Raw genomic sequence first — 21,242 nt, 5'->3', positions numbered from 1 at the left:
CCATCTAACATTATATTTAACAGCCAAATTTTCTTATAGATTTAGGGAAAAAAATCTCCATAGACTCAAAGCAGAAGCCAGCTCTGTAAACATCACTTAAAGCCCTAACTGGGCATGGCTATCTGTAGAGAGATACTGTTTTTCAGCATGGTTTCTGCCCACGTGGGTATGAAATTCCTTTGAAAGCTTTACAGCTTTGTGTAGCTGTGAATTGTCATCAGAGGAGGAGTTCCTGAACAGGGAGTCAGAGATCAAGTTAGTTAACACCAATTTAAAATTCAGAGATCAGGACTGCTGTAGTGCCTTTATTCATTCTTTTGGTCAAATAAGTGATAGACTCCTGCAGGTACCTAAGCCCTTTGATAAGGCATGACCTTCCCCTTCATAAGCTGCAGAAGAGCTTGGGTCCTGAAAGTCAGCCTGTTTTCTGTGTTTCATCAAACATAACTCAAAACATTTGCATAGCTCAAAAGTTGTTTCTCCAACTGTAAAAAACACTACTTCTCCTTCCAGTCTCACTTTGAATTTAAGATTAACCAGTGATGTTTCTTCCCACAAATTACTTCAGCACATACCTTGCTCCTCACATGGAACCATGCTGCTGCTTTGTGTACTATATTTTATGTATGTGTCAAGTCAGGCTTAAGCTAAGTAACATGTGGGTTGGGACCATCATTCCTGGTCTTTCCTGGAGATTTGAAGAGCCAAGAGGCAGAAGATAGCAAGCGTCTCTTCCTCATCCTTGCTCTGAGATACCAGGGCTCAAGCCTTGTCTCTGGTTCTGAGGAAGAAGAAGAAGATGCTGCTCCTTAATGAGGTTGTCTGGAGCTCATGGTTTCTTCTACCTCTCTTTTCTCCTGTCTCAGGTTCTTTTCTTCTTTTCCACTTCCATGAGAAACAGCAAACATTGATCTTGGGGTTTCTATCTTGCTGACTTTTGTGGTTGCCATTTTCACTAATGTTTGTCACCATGACTCTATCTCACTGACACTATCGTCATTGTTATGCAGCTCAAAAGACAAAAGTGGGATCTTCAAAGCACCTGGGGCAGCCAGAATCCCACCTTGAAGTAAAGGTCAATAGGAATGAAATACTTCAGCATTTGGAAAATCCAGTCAAACATAAGCATGTGTAGAGACTCACCTGTTAACCTTGGCATCAAAGCTTAGCCTAATTCATTTACATGGGTGAATTCTTCTAACCCATTCAGTGCCCATGAATGCAATAAACTTGGCAGTTGAAGTTGGCATGTAAACTGAAAAGAGCCTGAAGCTCTTCTTTGAATCTCTCGTGCAGCTTGATTTATTTTTTGCAGCTTCCCTCACTTGACAAGGTGGGGTGAGGCTAGCACCCAGCTTGCAAGGATGAGTGATGCTTAAAAGTAAGGTTATTTTGGAGGGAAGACCCTGTGCAGGGGTGTGCCTGTGAGAAGGCAAAGGGTGTATTGAGAAGCTCTCTGGCTGACTCAAAGGGAGGAAGGATATTGTGCAGTGTCCAGTTATCGGATCAGCTTGGGCTTTTTTGATTGTGTTTAGCTTTCTGCAACCTCTTCTCCTAAAGCTTGGACACTCAGGCCAACATGGTGATACCAGGCTGAAAATGTGTTACAATAGGAGTATTATTTATAAACACATGCATACATAGATATCTATGGTCATTGCTGTTAGTCATCCATTGCCAGCCAGCACAGTGTGTGGCTGCAGTAGCAGTTTCTCTGAGTCAGATGTTGCATTTCTGTGATATTTCAGGGTTGTTTTTAATTTTCCATCTCCCAAAGCAGACCTCTGGGAACACTCTAGCAAGAAGTGTATTTAAAGAATTAGAACACTGTGTAGTATTTATACTTGTGTTTGTTTATTGTTACATGCTAGAAGGGAAAAAAACTTTGGATTTGATCATTGTTGAGCTAACAGGAATCCTGTCTGTATCCAGATCCTAAATTTGTGCCTCAGACAACTTCCTTTGCTGATGGAAATAACCCATTTTTATCTCATTGGAATGTTTGCTTTGGAGACCACAAATGTTCTTTTTTTATGCTTAAGCAATCTGAGAAGAGAGGCAGGTTTTGCCTGGCTAGTTTCCACACCTGACATGGTGAGAAAATGCTCATATAGCTTCATGAGCACGGAAATGGCTTTAGAAATACTTCTGTTTATGGTCCTAACGCCTTAAATTGCATGTTTCTATTTTTGTCCTCTATGAGAATGAGGAAAACTAACCTGAGCTGTACTTTAGTATACATAGATATGTATCTAAAAGTTCTTTAAATTTTTTTTGAAATGACAAAATGACAATAATTTATGAAACTAACAACTACATAGAAAATGGCACTTTGATGTACTCCTGACATAGAAGGGAAGAACACAACTGCAGTCTCAGAAAACATTTGTTTCTAGAAGTTAGACAGCAATTTACTTCATATATAGCAAGTGTTGCTTATTTCAGTGCAGTCATGTTACTTATAGTCTCTTTCCATTCTGTTGTTGGGAAGAGTATTTACATAGCAATGCTTTCTCTTCAGTTTCTTTTTTCCATGCCAAAGAGTACAACTGAACTGCTATTGCAAACAGAGATTAATGTGAATGTATTCACCCGAGTGCTTCAACTTTTCTACCTCTCGTAGCTACTCTAACTTCTTGAACTGTCAATACTGTCAAAACTGACCATAGTCAAAAGAACTGAATCCCTGTGAGAGTTTAAATCCTATTTTCTCAGATAGGTAAAGGAATTGGGATTAAACACTTATTAGTTTCCTGCCAGATCCTTGTTCCTAAAAATGGGCGAATGTACCCAGGAAGGGTGAATAGCACTTTGATGTGTCATAGAATGATTCTTTTTAAATTCTTTTTTCTCACCAAAACAACAAGCCAGCAACTGTGATTTGTTAGATGTTGAAGGTTGTATGTTACCTGAAATGTTGCATTTCATAGAGGTGACAGAAAGTGATGAGCTGCTTGTTAAAATGCCTGTAACTGTCCATCCCCACCCCCTGCCACTGCAAATAACTGTGAGGCAGAGATTTAATCTCCCCCTCTGCCTTGGGAGACACAAGCCTCTGTCTGCACTGCGAATGCTGCTACCATGTTGTTGTCCTGAATCCTCCTCAAAATCTCCTATTAAAGCTATTCCACTTGGCTTGAAATTCCTGAATAGCACTGTTTTACCCTGGTGTAGCCAGCATTTATCAAGGAGATAAAGTACTTGGCATTCAGAGCTGCACACTGAAATAGTTTGAATTATTTGTATATGGTGAAAACCCAATTTGAGAAGTTTTATTCTCCCTTTCCATTTGACAGCATTGTAAAGTGAGGGTTGAGAGAATCTATCAGGAGGTGGGAGTGAAGATTCTTTGTTACTAAGATTCTTTGTTACTTTCTCAGGTGATTTCTCACACAGGTGGGTGAGCAGTCCTGTGACAAAATTACTCTCTATTTACTTCTTGTTTTCCCCTTGTTTCCACCAAGATTTGGGCAATATGACCCCAGTTTGTGTGCTGAAGAGTGTTTATGAATGTAAGAAAAATTGCAGCTCCTATGCAAAAAAAATAACAAGTGTTGCAGATTTTCCCTGTTCTCAGTTGGGCTCTCTGGAGTATGACGTTAAGCCCTTCCCTTTACATAAGCCAGGCCCGATTCAGACAACATGTTGCTCTAGGAGGCTCCCAAGGCTGGTGACAGGAGACCCTCAAGGAACATGATAGAGTTAGATGAGCACTATGTTAAGGCACGGAAATACTTGATAATCATCTCTCATGATATCCCACATAATACATTCCAGAGTTCTTTACCCTCTCACTCCTGCAGCATAGGGAATCATTATTTTCCCTATTAACACTGTGAAGTCCAATAGTTTGTCTCTGAGATGCAGCATATCTTACTGTAACACAGAGGATCTTGATTGCACCAGTTAACCTGTTCCACTTTCTAGGCTGCTGCAACAGCTTTAACCATCATTGTTAAAAGAGTGTTCTACATTTGACTTTAAAAGGTATCTCCTTATTAAAACACAGTTTGCTGGATTTGAAAGCAGTCCTTTTGCTAAATGACACCTCTGTGCTGAACAGCATCCTTCCAGGGGAAGGACTATGACATTGGGGTCCACAGCCAGTGCAGACTGATGGTATCAAAGCAATTCTGGTCAAATACCCTCTGAATAAAACTATTGCTGTTTTTCAGCCCAAGTTGCACAATTGTGGTCTGAAGTACAGCCCTAGGATGTTTTTTGAAGATTTGTAAGCAAAGCAAAACAACAATAAACTCCAACAGTTCCACTGACACCTCCTCCCCCTGGTTCCTTCAATTGCCAAAACCATTCCTGTAGCTTTCACAGAGGGTTTTATCACCATCAGGCTGATCAAGCCTTATTTCTCCCATTTCTTTCTTCTGAGGACAAGGATTGCTGAGGGGACTGGAGAGTGCTATAAATCAGAACAGAAACAGGTAGTGAGGAGAACTGTCAGCACATATCCTGTGAGGGATTTTGGCTTTCAGGCTGTGATGTGAGGGACCCAGGATGGCACTGCCTATTGCTTACTACCTGCTCATATGGGTTCACAAACTGCAGAGCACCTACTTGAAGCATGTGTTGGCTTAAACTCTGCCTCCAGAGAGGGGTACCTGCGTTAGCTGTGCAGATACCTATTGCAAAGGTGCTGGCATTGCCACCAGTTTTGGAGGGACTGCTTTTTAAACCTCTTCTTTCCGTGTTGAGAGATCCAGATACCCTATGGCTGGCCATTTGCCCTGTGTAGCTTGTGGCTTGTGTGGGAAAGGAAAGGCTGTTGCCAAATCTCCTAGACTTGCTGCTTTTGAAAGTAGCTCATTGAAATCCATTGTTTTAAAAGGTTTGGGAGTTTTGTGTGATACCACCTGCAAAGATCTGAAGCAGATCTTTTTTGCTTATGTCAGTGCAGCCTCTCTGAAATGTATGTCCTGTGATTTATGCATTCATGAGCTACTGCCTCTTCTTATATCCATGTGGGAAAAGCTTTATATAAAGAGGTCCTTGTGTAATGGGTATTTGGGGACAAACTAATGACTTTTCATGACTTTTTTTTAACTATTGAAAACAGTAAAGGGGCAGATCCTCTGCTGATTTACATAGCTTAGCTTTGTGAGCCGTGCTGAAGCCACACCAGTCCACACAAGCTGAGGGTATAGCCTGGTCTGTTTTGAATATTATCTCTCTTGATTTGTATGGTCTTTTGCAGTGTAATGACTGCTGATTTGGAGCTTTAATTGCATGCATTTGACAAAATCAGAACTGGAGTGAGGTTTGCTATTGTTTTGATATAGTCTCAAAAGGGAAGCTTTTTACTAGCATTTTAATATAGCCCTTTGTAAACACTTGGCAAATAAAAATTCTGAGTCCAACCCTTCTGCTAATGGAGTCACTGAAAAAGTTTCCTTTGGCTTTACTAGGAGCTGGAGTGAGTTCAATATAAGTGATACACTCTTGTGTTACTGAGTCAGCGTGGTTTATATATGGATGCTTTTTGCTGGGCAGTACATTGGCTTTTTATGATTTGGTGATATACAAATAAATTATTTGAAAAGTCAATATTTCTGTGCCTTTTTTTGAAGATGACTTTAAATTATTACAATGTGAGATAAAAATTGTTCTCAAAGTCAGAGGTAGTGTCTTAGTTCGTGTATTCATTCCCCAACATCTCTATGCTACAGCTTGTATAGTCAAGGATATGGCCAACCATCCTAAGCTGCCTGAGCCCTTTTAGTACCATCTTCCAGCAGTGAACCATAATTCCATAGAAAGCAGGGAGAAGATGCTCCCATATCAACATGCAGCTGGAAAGCAACTTGTTATCCAATATAAAGAGGGACCAGAGTCTTCATGGACAGGCTCATATTTTAAATGACAACTGGTTAATTTTCTTCATGTAGCATCAGCATTTTTCTTCAGAAGGGGCCTAAAGGTTCCCAGTAGCTATCATGGAGCAAAAAATTAGTAAGAACTAAGTTCACACTATTATATTAGTTTCCTGTGTTATTCCTTGAGGGCACCCGGTAATACCTTTTTTTCTAGTCACATTCTCCCATGCCTTCTGCTTGATTTGAAGTGGCAAAAAGCAGAAATTACAATTAAAATTGCTGCTATGGGATTCTTCTGCTCCATTAAGTTGTTTCCAGACTAGCAGCATTGGAGAGATGAAGGGAGGGAGTGGGAGTAGAAGCAGTCTTTGGGGCTGTCTTTTAACAGTGCTGATGCTGAGTGCTTTGAAAGGTTAATGCAAAAAAATCTAGTGTCATCTCACTGTGTCCTTTTCTATCTCCTCTAATCATATGGGTATGGATACGCCTGCTAGTGCAATCAGGTGCTGTTGATGTGGTGAGCCTGCCTAAAGAGGGTGTTGGCAGCTGCCCTCCATTTGTGCTGCAGGAATGTACTGAACACTGTAAAAACAACACTTAGCCTGTACTATTGTGGTCTGCTGATTTCTGTTGTGCATTAATTTCATACTCATTGCATAAGGGATATTAGGCAGCACTTCTACCCTTAGTCCCTGCCATTAGCCCATTTTCATGAGCAGACTTCTGTCTACTCTCTTCTGGCCCTGTGACTCCTGCCACCCTAAACGCTGCTCCTGGAAAGTTCACCTACTTGCTCTCTGCTTCAAAAATTGCTGCCCTCCACCACTCCCTCTTTCATACCTTTAAAGTTAAAACATGACAGTTTCCAAGCTGGATTAAAATATTGCTCAGAGCTGGTTGGCTGCAGGATTCTTGACTTACAAAGCAATTCACTAGGCTGGCACCAGAGTGAATTCAGGTTGACCATGTGTAATAACTTATGTACTCCCTCTCCTTTTTTACCTTTTTATGAGCAATTCTCAGGAGTTTTACTAGAAGGAAATACTACTCAGCATGGCTGGCAAAGGAATTATTACCTAACATGGCTGATTTTGTGTAACTTCAGAGCTCCTATTAGCTCTTTCAAACTCACAAAGGTGTCATACCTAGAAAAACATCATTGAACATGAATAAGGAGAAATCCCATATGGCTCACAGCAGTGGGGATAGATCTGGGATGGATAAAGAACAGAAAGAAGGAGCAGAGTGTGAAAAGTGTGTGTGTGTGAGTGTGTTAGTAGGATGAATTAATGGGGAAAGAGCTTCAGTGTCAGAAGGAAATGAAACAGGTAAGTCCACAGTGAAGCCGTGTAGAAACAGATGAATGCAGACCCAGGCATAGGGATTTTTTCTTCTATTTCCAGCTTTGATATTGACCTGCTTCATGCACATACACAAATACAGTGGCTTTCTCAGCTTCAATTTCTTCACCTGCAAAATGCCACAACTCTCCTAGGAATGGGGTTTTTCTTTTATTTATTTCAAACATTCTGGCTTTGTAATGAATTTATTTTGGCTTTCTGCAGCCTGCCATATATCTGATTGATTGACCAGACTAAACAATCCTGACCCAAGAGGCCTTGCAAGGCCGTGATGAGACCTCAGCAGACAACTCAAGTGTTGCCTTTACTCATGTCCAAAACTGTTCCAACCAGAGCCTAAGCAGAAGCCAAGAATAGCTGTTCATCTGCTTAGTTTCCTTGACAGCACAGATGCGACAGCCATTCTCACTCTCCCTGATAAAGTTGGGCCCCAAGAAGGGGAACATGGTCATTTTCCATTTAAAGCAGACCTGGTGGAAAGTGGTCCCATACCCATCTCCTGAGGACCTGTGCAGGGAGGTGAGCACACGTATGGACTTCACACTGCTTCTGCATTTTCCCTTACAGTCCTAACAGGACTTCCTATTTTATGTTATCTCTTTGGCTTGTTTTAAAGTTGCTGAAACCAGGTTCCTAACATACTGGAAGGGTTCACTCCACTGCTCTTGCTCTTGAGATTGCTTGGTTCTTGTCAGCTCAAGCTTTGCTTTCTTGTTGCATTATGCCATGACTTGCAGCGAGGGAATTGTCTCTTCAAAAAAGGCACCTGTTTTGAAGGGGCTGATTGCTATGTGTGCTGGGAGGACATGTCAGTCTAGAGCCAAAAAAAGGAGCATCACTGATTTGCCAGAAAGTTTCATCATGAACATTAAAAAGATCATAATGAAAAAATGTAAAAATTAAGTTGCAGTGACCCCTTTGACCCACGCAGGTACAGATCCAAACCTTTCCATCAGAGATTCATCAGCACACAAGTTTAAAACCTTTGTTCTTTATTACCTAAACAGCAGGGCTGAGATGTGGGAGAGGGAAGGGAAGCAGCTGTGAAACTTACCCTCTGTGCTGGGGTACCTGAGTGATTTGCATAAAGAACCTCTTACTAAACACTCCTCTGCTTCCCAAACTGGCATTGTGTCAAATGAAATTGCTGTGGCCTTTGACATCTTAGGAGGAGCATAAAAATAGCCAATGAAGTCACTTTTTTCTTTCTTGGACTGCAATTTTTTGACTCATTCTCAATTAAATTGCTGCTCACTCTCCTCTTGAGAGAAGGCTGCATATTGTGCTTCTGTTTATCCTCTGCCTGGTTAGAGTCCTTGGGCTGCTTGGAAGAAAGTTTTTGGGGCAGAGTGGTATGGCCCTCTTAAAAAAAAAATCAATTAAAAATAAAGCACAATTTTTTCATTTTTGTGGGTTGCAAGAGCAGGAGAATTCTAGGCAAGGTACTGCAGGCATCTCTTCCATCTTATCTGCAGTGTTTTCTTTCTCTATTTTTTCTTTTTCGTCTTCCTCACTTAGCACAGGTTCTGATGTCAAACTTATCATGCCAAATAAACTGAAAAACACATTAGGGCTTACTTGACAAGAATCTAAGGCCTAAAAATCTGGTTGTGCTTGTTTTGTCTAGGAAGAAAGCATAGCTGAAGCTCAAAAGCTTGCACTTGCTTGTTCTCCTCAGATATTCAAAGCATCATTCTACATTTATTGCATAAACCCTATTAAAAGGATTCCTTTCAGAGAGGTGCGTACTACGGTAGGACAATAGAGAGATAAAGCGGCTTTGCCTCCCATGCCTTCATAAATGGTCCATATTACTATTATATAAGGCCTTGCACACCCAAGCATTAAAGCATAGCCTCTGACTGAATAGAAACACTATCATAAATCTTGTAAGCTCATGGGGTTTATGGACTGAATCGAACCCAGAGGATTAAACTACTAATATGATAATTAGCCTGGCATTCAATGCTGCTATTTATTATGTTAGGCAAATAAACTATTTACGGTGTAAATGAGTTTTAATGTTCTTTTTCACACCTGGAGTCAAATGAAATATTAGGAAACAGCTTTAACCCATGGAGGAAAAAAAATACAAGAAGGGAAACAAGAAAGCCATTTGCCAGGATTTTGCTAATAATCATTTCAGGTGTATAAATATAGCAGCTTGCTAAGCCTTTGGCCATCAGAGCAGTGTTTGTGCAATAGCCCAGCTTTATTCTAATTTTCACAGAACAGCTCTTAGGAGACCTGAGGAGAAAGGTGGCTTGGTATTTAAAGCCTTGACCTGAGACTCAGGAGACTTTTATTCAGCTTGTTGCTGCCTGCACAGATCAATGTAGTTCTCTCTCTACTTCTGCTCCTCATATCAGCAGTTATAAGCTCTTTGGGACATACAAATTCAGATGCTTGTTTGCTGTTTGGGATGATGGAGCACGATTTTGGTGGAACCTCAGGGCTCTAGTATGACCACCCACTAATTTGAAAAAAAAAAAAAAAAAAAGAAAGAAGAAAAAAGAACAAGTGGCTGCTGGACAGGGTACAACAGAGGTGGCTTTCTTGCTTTTCAAGGTGGATGCTCAGGTGTTCCTTGCACGTGGCTAGAGTACACTGGAAGCTTTGCACAGCTGAATCCTTCTTAGCAGTGCTCTGAAATGTTTCTCAGACTGGAGGACACTGCTACTGCCTCATAAACCAAGTACAGCATTTCTGAACAACATGTCTTATCTGAAGAAAGAAGATAACAAGTCGGGATTGAAATTCTTCCAGGACTTTGACATCTTGCTTCATGCTGGTGTAGTAGACACTCACAGCAAGGATCAACACTGCACAAAATGAGAGCCACAGGAGCACAGGCAATCCAGATGATGACCTGTCATCTACTGAACAGTGATGAAGAGAAAAAGAAAGCAGCATTATTTTAGTGTCATCTTAAACACTTCCCAAATTTGACCTCCTGCTGATGCTTTTGTCCCACTTCTCTGGGAACAGCAGGGTACACAAGCCTCTAGTTGATGCCTAATTCAACAGGCATCAGTTAAGTGACAGGGAGTCACACCTCCTGATAAAGGATGATGAGTATAAGAGATCTCATCTAATGGAGCATTTAAAGAGTTTAATTATATACAATAAGAACAGGATTACCATAGCTAATGTGTGATCTCAAGTTTCCCTCCAGCCAGAATTTTTTAATATCTTTATACTGTTAAGTTAAATACTAGGAGAATATTAAGCTACCTCATCTAATTATTTAATGCTTACAAATGTTCCATAAGAGAGAAGATCTAGATTTCTGTCTTTTTCACTCAGCTTGTTTGGGGCTCCTACTAATTACACTAAGAACCGAAATGTGGCTCCATTAACCTAGAGCCATATTTAGAACACTCTGGCAGGTTTAACCTCTCTCTAAGTGCTAGGTGTGTTAATTACACTGACACATCCTCTGCACTTGCTCTTAAGCAGGAGGACACTGTAAACATTTTTCTTGCATTTAAAATGTAGTTCAAGTATGTTTAAAGTGCCATAGGTCAGTCACAGTATGTGTGTAGAAATCAACATTTAGCTCACCAACATCCATGACTCAGCCCTTGCACAAGTGTATCCATCCATGGGCCTTGTTTGATTTAGATCTGGCTGCTCTGTTTAACTGCATGGCCACTGCACAATCAGTATTATTTTATAAAGCACATTGAGTATTAAACATGCAGTATAAAGCCAAATTCATGCCTGAATAAAGACTTGTAGTGTGCAGCTATTTTCCTGCCATATGCACACAATCAATAAGGAGATAAAAATGTGTTGTGCATTATTATGGGTAAAGGGGCCAACATTAGTTGTAACGTATTTAAATTAGCTGCTACCACGAGCCCTGGAATACATACCAGTCAATTAAACTGTCATACAGATGTACAGAGAAGAAGGTGAAAGTCATAAAACCAAGCAAGTAACATAAAATAATGTATCAAAAAGTGTATGGGGAAAATGTAAAATGTTAATAGGCAGTCATTTTATAGCTAACCAGAAACCAAATCAATGTCCCATAATAGATCTGAGTGAATTATTTGCAGAAAATAATTTATTCAATTTAATTTAGCCCTTCTTTATGTTTGCAAATTATCCATGAGCAGACTTCAATTTTTATAAATTTGTTTATTTGGCATTATTTTTGAACAATTTATATGAAGGTATTTTGCCAGTGAATTGTTCACCACATTCTGCTTTGCAGAGATTTGGGATTTGGAAGTCGGCATTTCCTTTTTGTGATCTCCCACACCACATAATACAGTTCTCAACTGGGTGACCTCTTGCTTTTCAAAGCATGGGGCCTGGCTGATGAGCATACGTGGTAACAAGGAAGCTGTCTTGTGAAAGCTAAACATTTTTTCATATCAGCTCTGTTCTATGAAGAGCATATAACCTTTTCCAATCTTGTGAAAGTTTGTTTCCGTATGAAATTTCTGAGTGATCTCAGGTGCAAACTTGCCTTTTCCTTATATCACCTCAATTAGGGAGTATGTTCAGTCCAAGAACAGAAAAACAGTAATACAGAAGAATTATCCCGCCCACAAAACAGTGATGAGCTATGCTCAGAACTGCTTCAGCACATCACTATAATTATGTGCTTAAATGCAAGTTTTCTCTTTTCTAGATTACAAATATAAAATTAATGCTTAGTTTGTTAGTTAACTTGCTTGTTGGAACAGCACACTCAGCAATAGCCATGTGCCTAGCTTAAGAAAAAAGCAAGTCATCTGCACCGTATACAGCAGGTGCTAGACTTTGGCCAGGGCCTCTAGAATGGTCACCATCGTAAGAACATCCATACACATTTGCTTGAGGGTTTGTGAGGCTGGCTGGCCTCAAACGCCCTTGCAAACAAAAAGAAAAAACAGATTATTTTTATTATTTCTACCTTGCTGCCAGCATATAAATGAATTGTCTCTTTCCCATGCATGAAAGTCAGCAGGGAGAACTATTGTTTCACTTGGGGAGTTTTCTCTGCATATCTTAGTGAAAAACCTGTGCCTATTCTATTGCCATAAAATATATTAATTATATTTAAATTAAAAATAGCTTCAGGGATTTAATTTTTGTTTCCACTATTTGTGACATTAGATGTCTTGTTTAAAATACTACACCCGACCTCATCAACACCTTGTGCTTCATATGCTGAGAAGAAAAAGCAACAACCACTGGGAGTATGAAAGGCTTTGTATACAGAGGATATATTTGCACAGTGCATCACAGCAGCCACAAAGCAAACTCAGGTTAGTGCCATGGATGGCTCACAGTCATAATGTGAAACTTCAACTTACCCACTATGTAGTCACAGCAGGAAATAACTAGAAAACAGAACGAAAATGTTCTTACATGATTACAGATGCTGGGCTGAATCTTACACCACTTTTGACTCTACAGATTTATGTCAAATGAAGATCTACCCACTTCATGCAAACATGCAGATGTAGGTGCACTTCAGGAAAGTGAAAAGAATTATTGTATGGGGGGTTCAGAAACAATTCGCTGCTATTTCAGGGAGGTCAGGAGTCAGCTCTTATAGAAGAAGACCTCCCATTTTACACCATTTCTAGAAAGGAAAGAAGGTAGACCAGCAGGCTGGGAAAAGAATGAAAGCTAGGAAAGCAAAGCCCACTGTCAGGTACAGCTTTCATCTGACAGTATCCTGGAACTGCCTCTGCTTGGCAGCTGGGGCCCAGACACAATCCAGGATGAAAAGTCCCGAGAATGGAAAAATTTCAGTCGTGCCGGCAACCTTCATCTTACTGGCCTATATGTTAATAATGTTGTGTGGACAATCAGCAAATCATCTAAATCCAGGCTGTTTGCAACACAAAATACTGATTATGGACTGGGACATTTCTAATGTCTTTATGGAATAGAGCCAGTGTCTTCTCCGTCCTTGCAGCTCCCTGGGCATGATGCATGGCTGTGCTGAAGTCAGAGCCAGTGGGAGATGCACCTGGTTCCCCCTGGTTGGACTGGCTTCAGCAGTGCTTAAGGGGGGGCATAGGCTCTGGCAGGGAGCTGAAGGACGTACTAGCTCTCATCGAAATCCTGCTCTAGAGCAGTCAGATGAGCTTCAAAGTATTTATAGCTGACTGAGTTCAGAACTGGAGTTCAGTTTTGATGGGAAAGCCCAGGTCATGTCAACAACCTTGTCAAGTAACAGCTTTTCCCTCCTGCATTAGGAGGCACCACAAACGACATATTGCAAAACCAGTGAGAGGTTTGTTTACAAACACATCAGCAGACGCAAAGGCTTGTTTTCAAAAGCAGGGTAGCAGTCCAAATAGGGGGCTGACATAGAAATTTTATCATTCTCTCACCTGTGTTTTTCCTGACCAGTGTACCAAAACTATACAATTTTAGCCCCCTAACTATACAATTTTAGCCCCCTAACTATACATACCATTTTTCTTAGTTGGGTCAGCTTGTGAAAGTCAGAATGAAACAACAGTTCTTAATTGGTTATGGATTGTATCACTTGTAGAAGTATAAACTGGGTCCTTGTGCTAGACCTGCCTGAAGTCACTCCCAGCTGACCTACCTGCAGACTGTTACTTTGGCTCATGAATGAAAGACCGGAGATTATGTTAGCTATATCATTTGTTGAGTGCTCTCATTGGCAGAAACTGTTATATCTTGGCTGCTTTTAACCCCAGCGGGCCAGCTAGGCTCAAATCTTTACTATTGTATCCCATGGCATGCATGCTGCTTAGAAACACAAAAGGGCTGATTCCCTCCCCACCATTACATCTTAGTTACCCAGAATGACATTAGTGTATTCACATTTGGTCTGAGATCCTTTTGTATGACTGGAAGCATCGTTCTGGGGTAGACCTGAGGCTCAGCCAAACCCACCGTCTACAACGATCCCTGGAGTGGATGACTCATGAGTTCACTCATGAGTTCACCCAGAGAACAGCCCTGAGGCTTCTCTAATGTGTTGCAGGAGCCTGTGTGTTCCCAGAGGAGGCAAGTAAATGGACCAAATGCAATTCTGTCTGTCCTCTGATCTGGGCTGAGCTCAAAATCACAAATAACTTTATCAGAAGGGGAAGCTCATGTGAACAGACATGTTCTAAGCTAGAAAGTTCATGCCAAAAGGCGTAACAGCATGAGCATACCATATTCAGTGACTTCTTCTGGCTCACGAAATCGAACTCTTCTCTCTGGTTTCCGCTTTTCCCCCACAGCTTGATCCACAGGTGGCCTTTTCCTCAGTATTGAAGGAGGATAGCTACTGTCATCTGTCTAAAGAGTTGATTAAAACACAAAGAACATGGACATTTCAAATGGAATAATGGATCTGGGTGAAGCTTTGAGCTTTTGTTGCTGTTACTATGTCCCTCAAAGGACATGATATTAAACACATCTGTTTGGACATTTATAGTCAGATTATTGTAATATTTATAGCAAGATAATATGGATATTCCTTCACTGTCATTGATCTTCAGTACTCTATTCTAAAGCTCCCTTTTAAGGCTGGTTAAAGTAACGGCAAAGTGTTCAGAAAGGATTTCTCTGATTTGGAGTGAACAGTTACTGAAGATGGCTGCTCAACAGCCCTGAGGTAGAAGGACATATATGTGATACAAAAATATGAGCCATAATATAGATAGCACCTTTGAAATGTTCTTCTGAGCTAAGCATCTTGGTTCTTAGTGCAGTGTTGCCATTTCAACAACTGAGATTATGCAGCAGTCTCAGGTTTGGACACTACCCTGGTGGGTATGAGAATGTAATTTGTTTGCACTTCAATATCACAATTCTGTTGTTGTTCTGCTTTTTGCTTGGAAGTCACACTCAGTCCTTGGTAACAGAATCAGATTGCTGTGGATTCTGCCAGATGACAAGAAACAGGGCTGCAGTAATAGTAGTAAGTCCCTCTTCTGCATAGTCATACTCCCACAGTCAGCTCCCCAAAGTGAATCTTAGAAAACCAGAGATTCTCCACATTTTACTTACTTAAAGATTGAAGTAATCTTTTCTACCCCTTTTCCTCCCTTCCCTCTGTTCCTCTGCTAGGTAAAGTGTATTATTTTCAGACAATTTGTTTGCTCCTTCTGGTCACTGTCCCTGCTTCTTGTTTTCCCATTTCCTCACTCAGTGATTGCATTCTCCTTCCTCCATGTTTTTCTTCCTGGTTTAATATTTATATTCTTCAATGCCTGTGACTTTTGCCCATTTTTAGACTCAAACACCTTCACCCTATGCATTTTCTCTTTGGAAGTTTTCTCCGCACTCACCATTTCTCATACCTATTCATTGTGCTGCAGAAGCAGAATTAAGTCCAATTAACTACAGTCTGGGGGGGTCAGACTTCACAATACAGAGGATAAGTGGGTTTCCCTATGCATAACACTGGATAATCTCAGAAAAGGACATAACATAACCAGCAGGAACTGCCATAGAGTAAGGAAAGTCTTCAGCTTTGATACCTTCTACTGAGGAAAAACAGATTTTGGCTCAATTTACCACTGTTAAAGATGTTTTTTCTGATCTTGGGGTCATATAAGCATACATACCACCTCTGTCTCAAGACTGGGGACAGTGTTTGTTGGAGCTATGTGGTTTTTATTCAGGAGCTCAGAAGCTGGAACACCCATCCAGGTTATGGAAAAACTGGATTCAGCTTTGTAAGTCCAAAGGAATACGAACCAACATCTCTTAAATACATGCCCTCATTATCAGAGCTATGGTGCACATATGGCAGCAGGGAATCTCAGTTGCTGCCACTGAAGCTGTCTTGTTTGGCCTTGAATAATTAAATATTCATTGAGCTAAAGAAAGAAGGAATGAAAGAATGACTTTACAGCCTGGTGTTTGGGTGCTCCCCTGGGGGTGGAAGAAGTCTGCTACTATCCTTGCCCCAATGAATACTTAATATGAAATACTTAAATATTCATTGGAGCAGTCAGTGGGAACAGGGTCTCTCATCTACCAGGTAAGTACCCTAATCACTCTGCTATAGCCGCACATGCACTTTCTGGCATAATAAATATTTAATTATTCTGTGTAAAATGAAACGGGTTTAGGGAGACACAGTCCAGCTCAGGCTAGCAGTGGTTATAGCTTTAGCTAGGAGGGCTCCTTCTGTCACACAGCCAAGGAAACTGAACTCTATATTTGAAGAGATTTAAAACTCCAAGTGTTGCTTTTGTCCATATGAGCTTTTCCAAACACTTAGCAGCAACATCACATCAGGAGAGAAAAGCATTAAACAGCTAGCTGGTTGGGTAGCACCTAGCAAAGGAAGACCTTAAAGAGGAAGTACTATTCACAATATTTACTAAACTTTAATAACTTACAGAAATCAAAGCTGTCAGAAGCAGTGATGCATTTTGCCTTCAGACAGAAACCTGGTGTTAACATACTGTGACAAGAGCTCAAAACAAACCAAAGTGCTAGTCAGTAAATTACATGCCCTTAAAAACAAGCCATTTCTGAAAAGCTCGGGTATTGGACATAAGGACTCTATTGCCCATCAAGAGATTACTTACCAGCAGCTCCTCTGCACTAGGATCAGAAGGTGGGGCTGGACATATTTGGGACATGTACTCTGGATGCCAACATGAAGCCTCCCACACGAAGCTTCAGTTAGAAAACCACTCACTCAAGAAAATGAGAAGGATCAGAGAAAAGCGTCTGGAAATCCCTGTGCAGTGAAGACTGAGCAGATGGGAGCAGCAGCAAATGACAAGGGAGTGGAAAGAAGAGTTTCCGCCCTTCATACCCATCTTGGCTTGGGAAGGATGACGTTACTTGAAATGTACTCAGTAGCCAAAAATAGCACATAGTGATAATACTGGATAAAGCAGGGCTTCCCTGGCAAATGCAAAGTTCTTCAATGGAGCAAATCACAGATAAACACTTACACATTTATGGGCATAATTGTGAAGTTGAAGTTGTTCCTTTTTTTTATAATGATTGATGCATTTCTGTGATCATGTTGATCTCCTTTCCAGAAGCCATTCCCAATCTCAAAAATCTTGCAAGTGGGATTGCTTATAATCCTTCTCCCATTCAAAATATGTGAGTAAAGCCATCAGGAAATGATACAGATGTAGTGGGATTACATATATCTCTCTCCACTACAGTTATGGCCTCACTTTATATGTTTTACAAATTGGATCCATTATTATAGTAATAAAGTGGGATTTTAACATTAGACATTTCTACAGATATTATAATAAGATTATTGATAAGAAAAGAGGTGATTTACTGCTCAAGAGGCTTTAATAGCCCCTTGTCAAATGCTGAAGGCTCTTCATCATCAAATACACAATTTCCAGCCAGAAATACGTGGCATGACTGCTGAAATATGGTGGTTTACTATCTCTAGAAGCAGAACCATGAACTTTTTTTGGAACTATGTATTTGCTGTGACATACCTAAAGTACTCAGTTTTGTGTTATTTTCCAGGTGGTTGCATGGATTCTCCCATGGCGTGCTCAGACTGGCCCTTGGTTTGCACCTACCCAGTACAGCGAGGGTTGCAAAATGCTTACATTGCAGTAGGAACCACAGAGCACAACAGCTCTGTGGGCTTCACTGTTTAAATCTTCCTTTCAGAGATTCGGGAAGTGGGTGAGTAGATGTGAAGGGCTGGGATCCTGCCTCAGAGAAAACCGGACAAGCACAGCAGTGGAGACCCCTTGATGTGGCTGATGTAGGCTCAGCAGCTACCTTGAGACTTGATGCCCTCTGGCAGATCAGCCTCTGCACAGATCTGCAGTGCTTGTAGGGGCTACTGTCCTCAAGCCCTTCCCTTCCAGCTGTGAAAGCAGTGTCAGCATGGTGAAGAACAGATTTCACTAGGCTGGGGGTCTTCACTGAATGTATCATATATAAAAGCCACCTGGAGAGAGTCACCTTACCTTCTCTTTCCTGTACATTGAAGTGATGGAGGGCTTTTCCTCATGCTGCAACCGGATCACAGCTGCAGGGCGTGTGAAACATGCTCTCAAAATCCCCTCTCTGCTGCGTCCTGCAAGTGTTTCACAGCAGTTATTTTGGGATATCTAAGCTAAGCTTTTGGTGGGGGAAGTGTTAATAGTAGATTCTAGACAGATGGTTGACAAAGCCTTCCAAACTGTGGTCCCTCACTTCTCTGGCTCTTTCTTCCTCCTGTTGTGGAAATCACTTGCTACTAATTCATATAAGAAAATATACCTGCCTACTTTGGCCAGCAAAACTGATAAAGGTAAGAAGACGAAAGTCAGACTCTAGCCTTCATCTAGCTTTGACTTCCTCCATGTGAACTATCTCATTTATTTTTACCAGTGACATCCAGCAAGGCATATAAGAAGGTCTTGTGCAAGCTCTTATTCTTGCAGAGAGCAGCATCGAGCTCGTGAGCCTTCAGACCTGAATGAAAAACCTTGTTCCTGTCTTTTTCACAGAATCTGGTTTTATTGAAAGAAAGGTCTTATGCTTTTCTACACAATTGCTCAGAAACTTTTTGGTATTTTCTTTAAAAAAAATCTGCAGAAAAGTCAAAAGGGTTGATTGTTTTCAAGAAATGGACATATGGAGAGAACATTCATCATTTTCAATGCCAGAAACCATTTCTTTTCAGTTCTAGATTCCCCTTAAATATAAATATTTTTTTCTGTTAATTTGATTGAAAAATAATTGGGCAGCTTATAAAAGTTTTAATGGAAGATTACTATCCAAATGCTAGGAATGGTCATTTCACAGTGCCAGTTTCACTTTTATCCCACAACATGTTAATCATGTTGATAGTAATGGTTGTAAATGCTTGAGTAATTAGTAGTTACCTGGGCAGTCAAGTTCCAGTGAATAAGGGTGTCAGGAGTTCAAACCTCATAACAGGGAAAGATCCATTCCTACTAAGTGCTTTTGATTGCAGTTTAACAACCTAAAATTGGATATACATTAGGAATAAAACACAGTTTAATGCATGCAGTGAAAGATCAAAGCTAGACAATGAATTAATAAATAAATAATTTAGCTGATGAGCGTCACTTTTATTTCTTTCAGTTAATCGTTCACAAATTGACTTTTGTGAATGTATTCATTATTCAGTTTTATTCAGTAGATAATTGCTAGGAGTAATTCTTTGCCTGTAGATTGCTTGAAAGCATTTCACTGTGAATAGTAAAAATCTATCCAGGCTTTCAATATAAGACAAACTAAAAATATCTGTAACTACTGGTGGAGTTCTTAAACACAAACAGTATCCTGCAGTCTTAATGAGCAATGCCAGCATTTTCAGGAAGAAGTCCACTGCTTCCAATGGTACATAGGAGGGAAAGCAGCATTTCACCTGCCTTCATTGTGCTGACTTTAAATAGCGTACATCATATATGCAAATAAATTTTTACAAGAAAATGGTTGCTTAAGTGGTTGCTCAGCAGAAAAACAAAATAAACCTGAACAAAACATGATTGACTTCCCAGTAAATATATATAAACAGTTGTTCTGGGTTCAGCAGCAGCAGTCAGTTTTTCTCCTTCTTAGTAGCTGGTGCAGCGCTGTGGTTTTGACTTTCAGCCTGGGAATAATACTGATAAAGCCGATGTTTTCAGTTGCTGGTCAGAATGTTTACCCTGACCAAGGACTTTGTGAGTCTCATGCTCTGCCAGGGAGGAGGAGAAGCCGGGAGGAAGCAGGGACAGGACACCTGACCCAAACTAGCCAAAGAGGTATTCCATACCACAGCACGTCATGCCGGGGGATGTAACTGGGAGTTACCTGGAAGGGCACGTTCTGTTCTCAGTCGGGCTCATTTCCGGCGGGCGGTATCGTATTCTCTTCCCTTGTTATTTCCTTTATCATTATTATTATTGGTGGCAGCAGCAGTGATTTGTGTTATACCTTAGTTACTGGACTGTTCTTATCTCAACCCGTGGGAGTTACATTCTTTCGATTCCCCTCCCCATCCCTCTGGGGGGCTGGGGGGGAGGGGAGTAGAAACTGCGTGGCTGACTTGCCGACTGGCTTAAACCACGACAACAGTCTACACAAAGAAACTAACTGCATAGCCAGTATTTTCCTGAAGTACAAAATGGAAGATGTCTAGGAAATAAACATAACATGATAAAACAAATTTACACTCAGAGAATAGCTGTGTAACCATATGAACTCTTTTTCCATTTCCTTCTGTGGGAATAAATATTTTAGACAAGCAAAGTACTTTGTAAATGATGCCTTTGTGGGGATTTGTCTGGCCTGGTCCAATTATTCTGAAACCTAGCAATTTTCTCCTATCATTGAATCTGGTTTTATTGCAAATAGGGTCATAGAAATAGTCACTCATTGCAATAATGGACTTCGTTTATCTTAACTATTAACATTTCCAGTAGGTTTACACACACGTATATATTCAATATTTATGGACATGCACAGTGCATATATATTAATAATGAAGTAACTTTATCTCCAACAATCTGAAAACAAAATCATGTAATACCATACAGTGTGGGCTGCAGTGGTAACTGGAAGCAGCATATCAGGATAACAGAACAGAAAAGGAATAAATAAATTAGGAGGGAGTCTTCCATATCTGCTTCAACTTCTAGAGTGTCAATTGAGCCTTTGTTCAATATTCCACCTTTTGCAGTTCTGTGTGCTCTTGATTAGTAACGTATAGATGCACCTTTGGCAACAAGGTTAAGTTTTGTGTTTGCCAAGAGTGATTTTCCATCAGTCAGGGAATACATCAGGAAATAAAAGGGCAAATTGCCACACAAAGTATAATTAGATGTGTTCCTTTGTCCTTTCTCTGCCTCTGGAGAACAGATTTACTACTGAAAAGTGTGGGGCACCCATAAGGTGCCATACAGCACCGTTTCTGCTCTTCAAGCCTTCCATGAAGGAAAGCACTGCATAAATCCCAACCTCAAGACAAAAATCATACCTTTGAACCGTGCTTTTCAGTGTGTATTCCATGACTGAAAGGGTCATGATTAATCTCTTGTTGGATGGTCACCCCAAAATGAGGCATTTTTGTGGAGTTGGGGAAAAAAAAAGCCTACAACAAAGCATAATGGAGACAGACTAATGAATA

General features: G+C 40.6%; 1 protein-coding gene across 1 annotated transcript; it reads right to left on the bottom strand.

The window, feature by feature from the left end:
- Positions 1-9,429: 9,429 nt before the first annotated feature.
- Positions 9,430-16,764, bottom strand: LOC308220906 (nutritionally-regulated adipose and cardiac-enriched protein; the record flags this gene model as incomplete). Its single annotated transcript, XM_080617502.1, has 4 exons — positions 9,430-10,068; positions 12,502-12,528; positions 14,335-14,461; positions 16,711-16,764. 4 exons carry the CDS (start codon positions 16,762-16,764, stop codon positions 9,866-9,868), a joined length of 411 nt encoding a protein of 136 aa, XP_080473628.1. The 3' UTR covers positions 9,430-9,865.
- Positions 16,765-21,242: the final 4,478 nt, after the last annotated feature.

This window comes from Psittacula echo (genome assembly GCF_963264785.1).
Source record: "Psittacula echo genome assembly, chromosome: 5".
Taxonomy (NCBI): domain Eukaryota; kingdom Metazoa; phylum Chordata; class Aves; order Psittaciformes; family Psittacidae; genus Psittacula; species Psittacula echo.
Note: the sequence above shows the minus strand (reverse complement) of the source record. Positions and strands in the feature narration are given on the sequence as shown.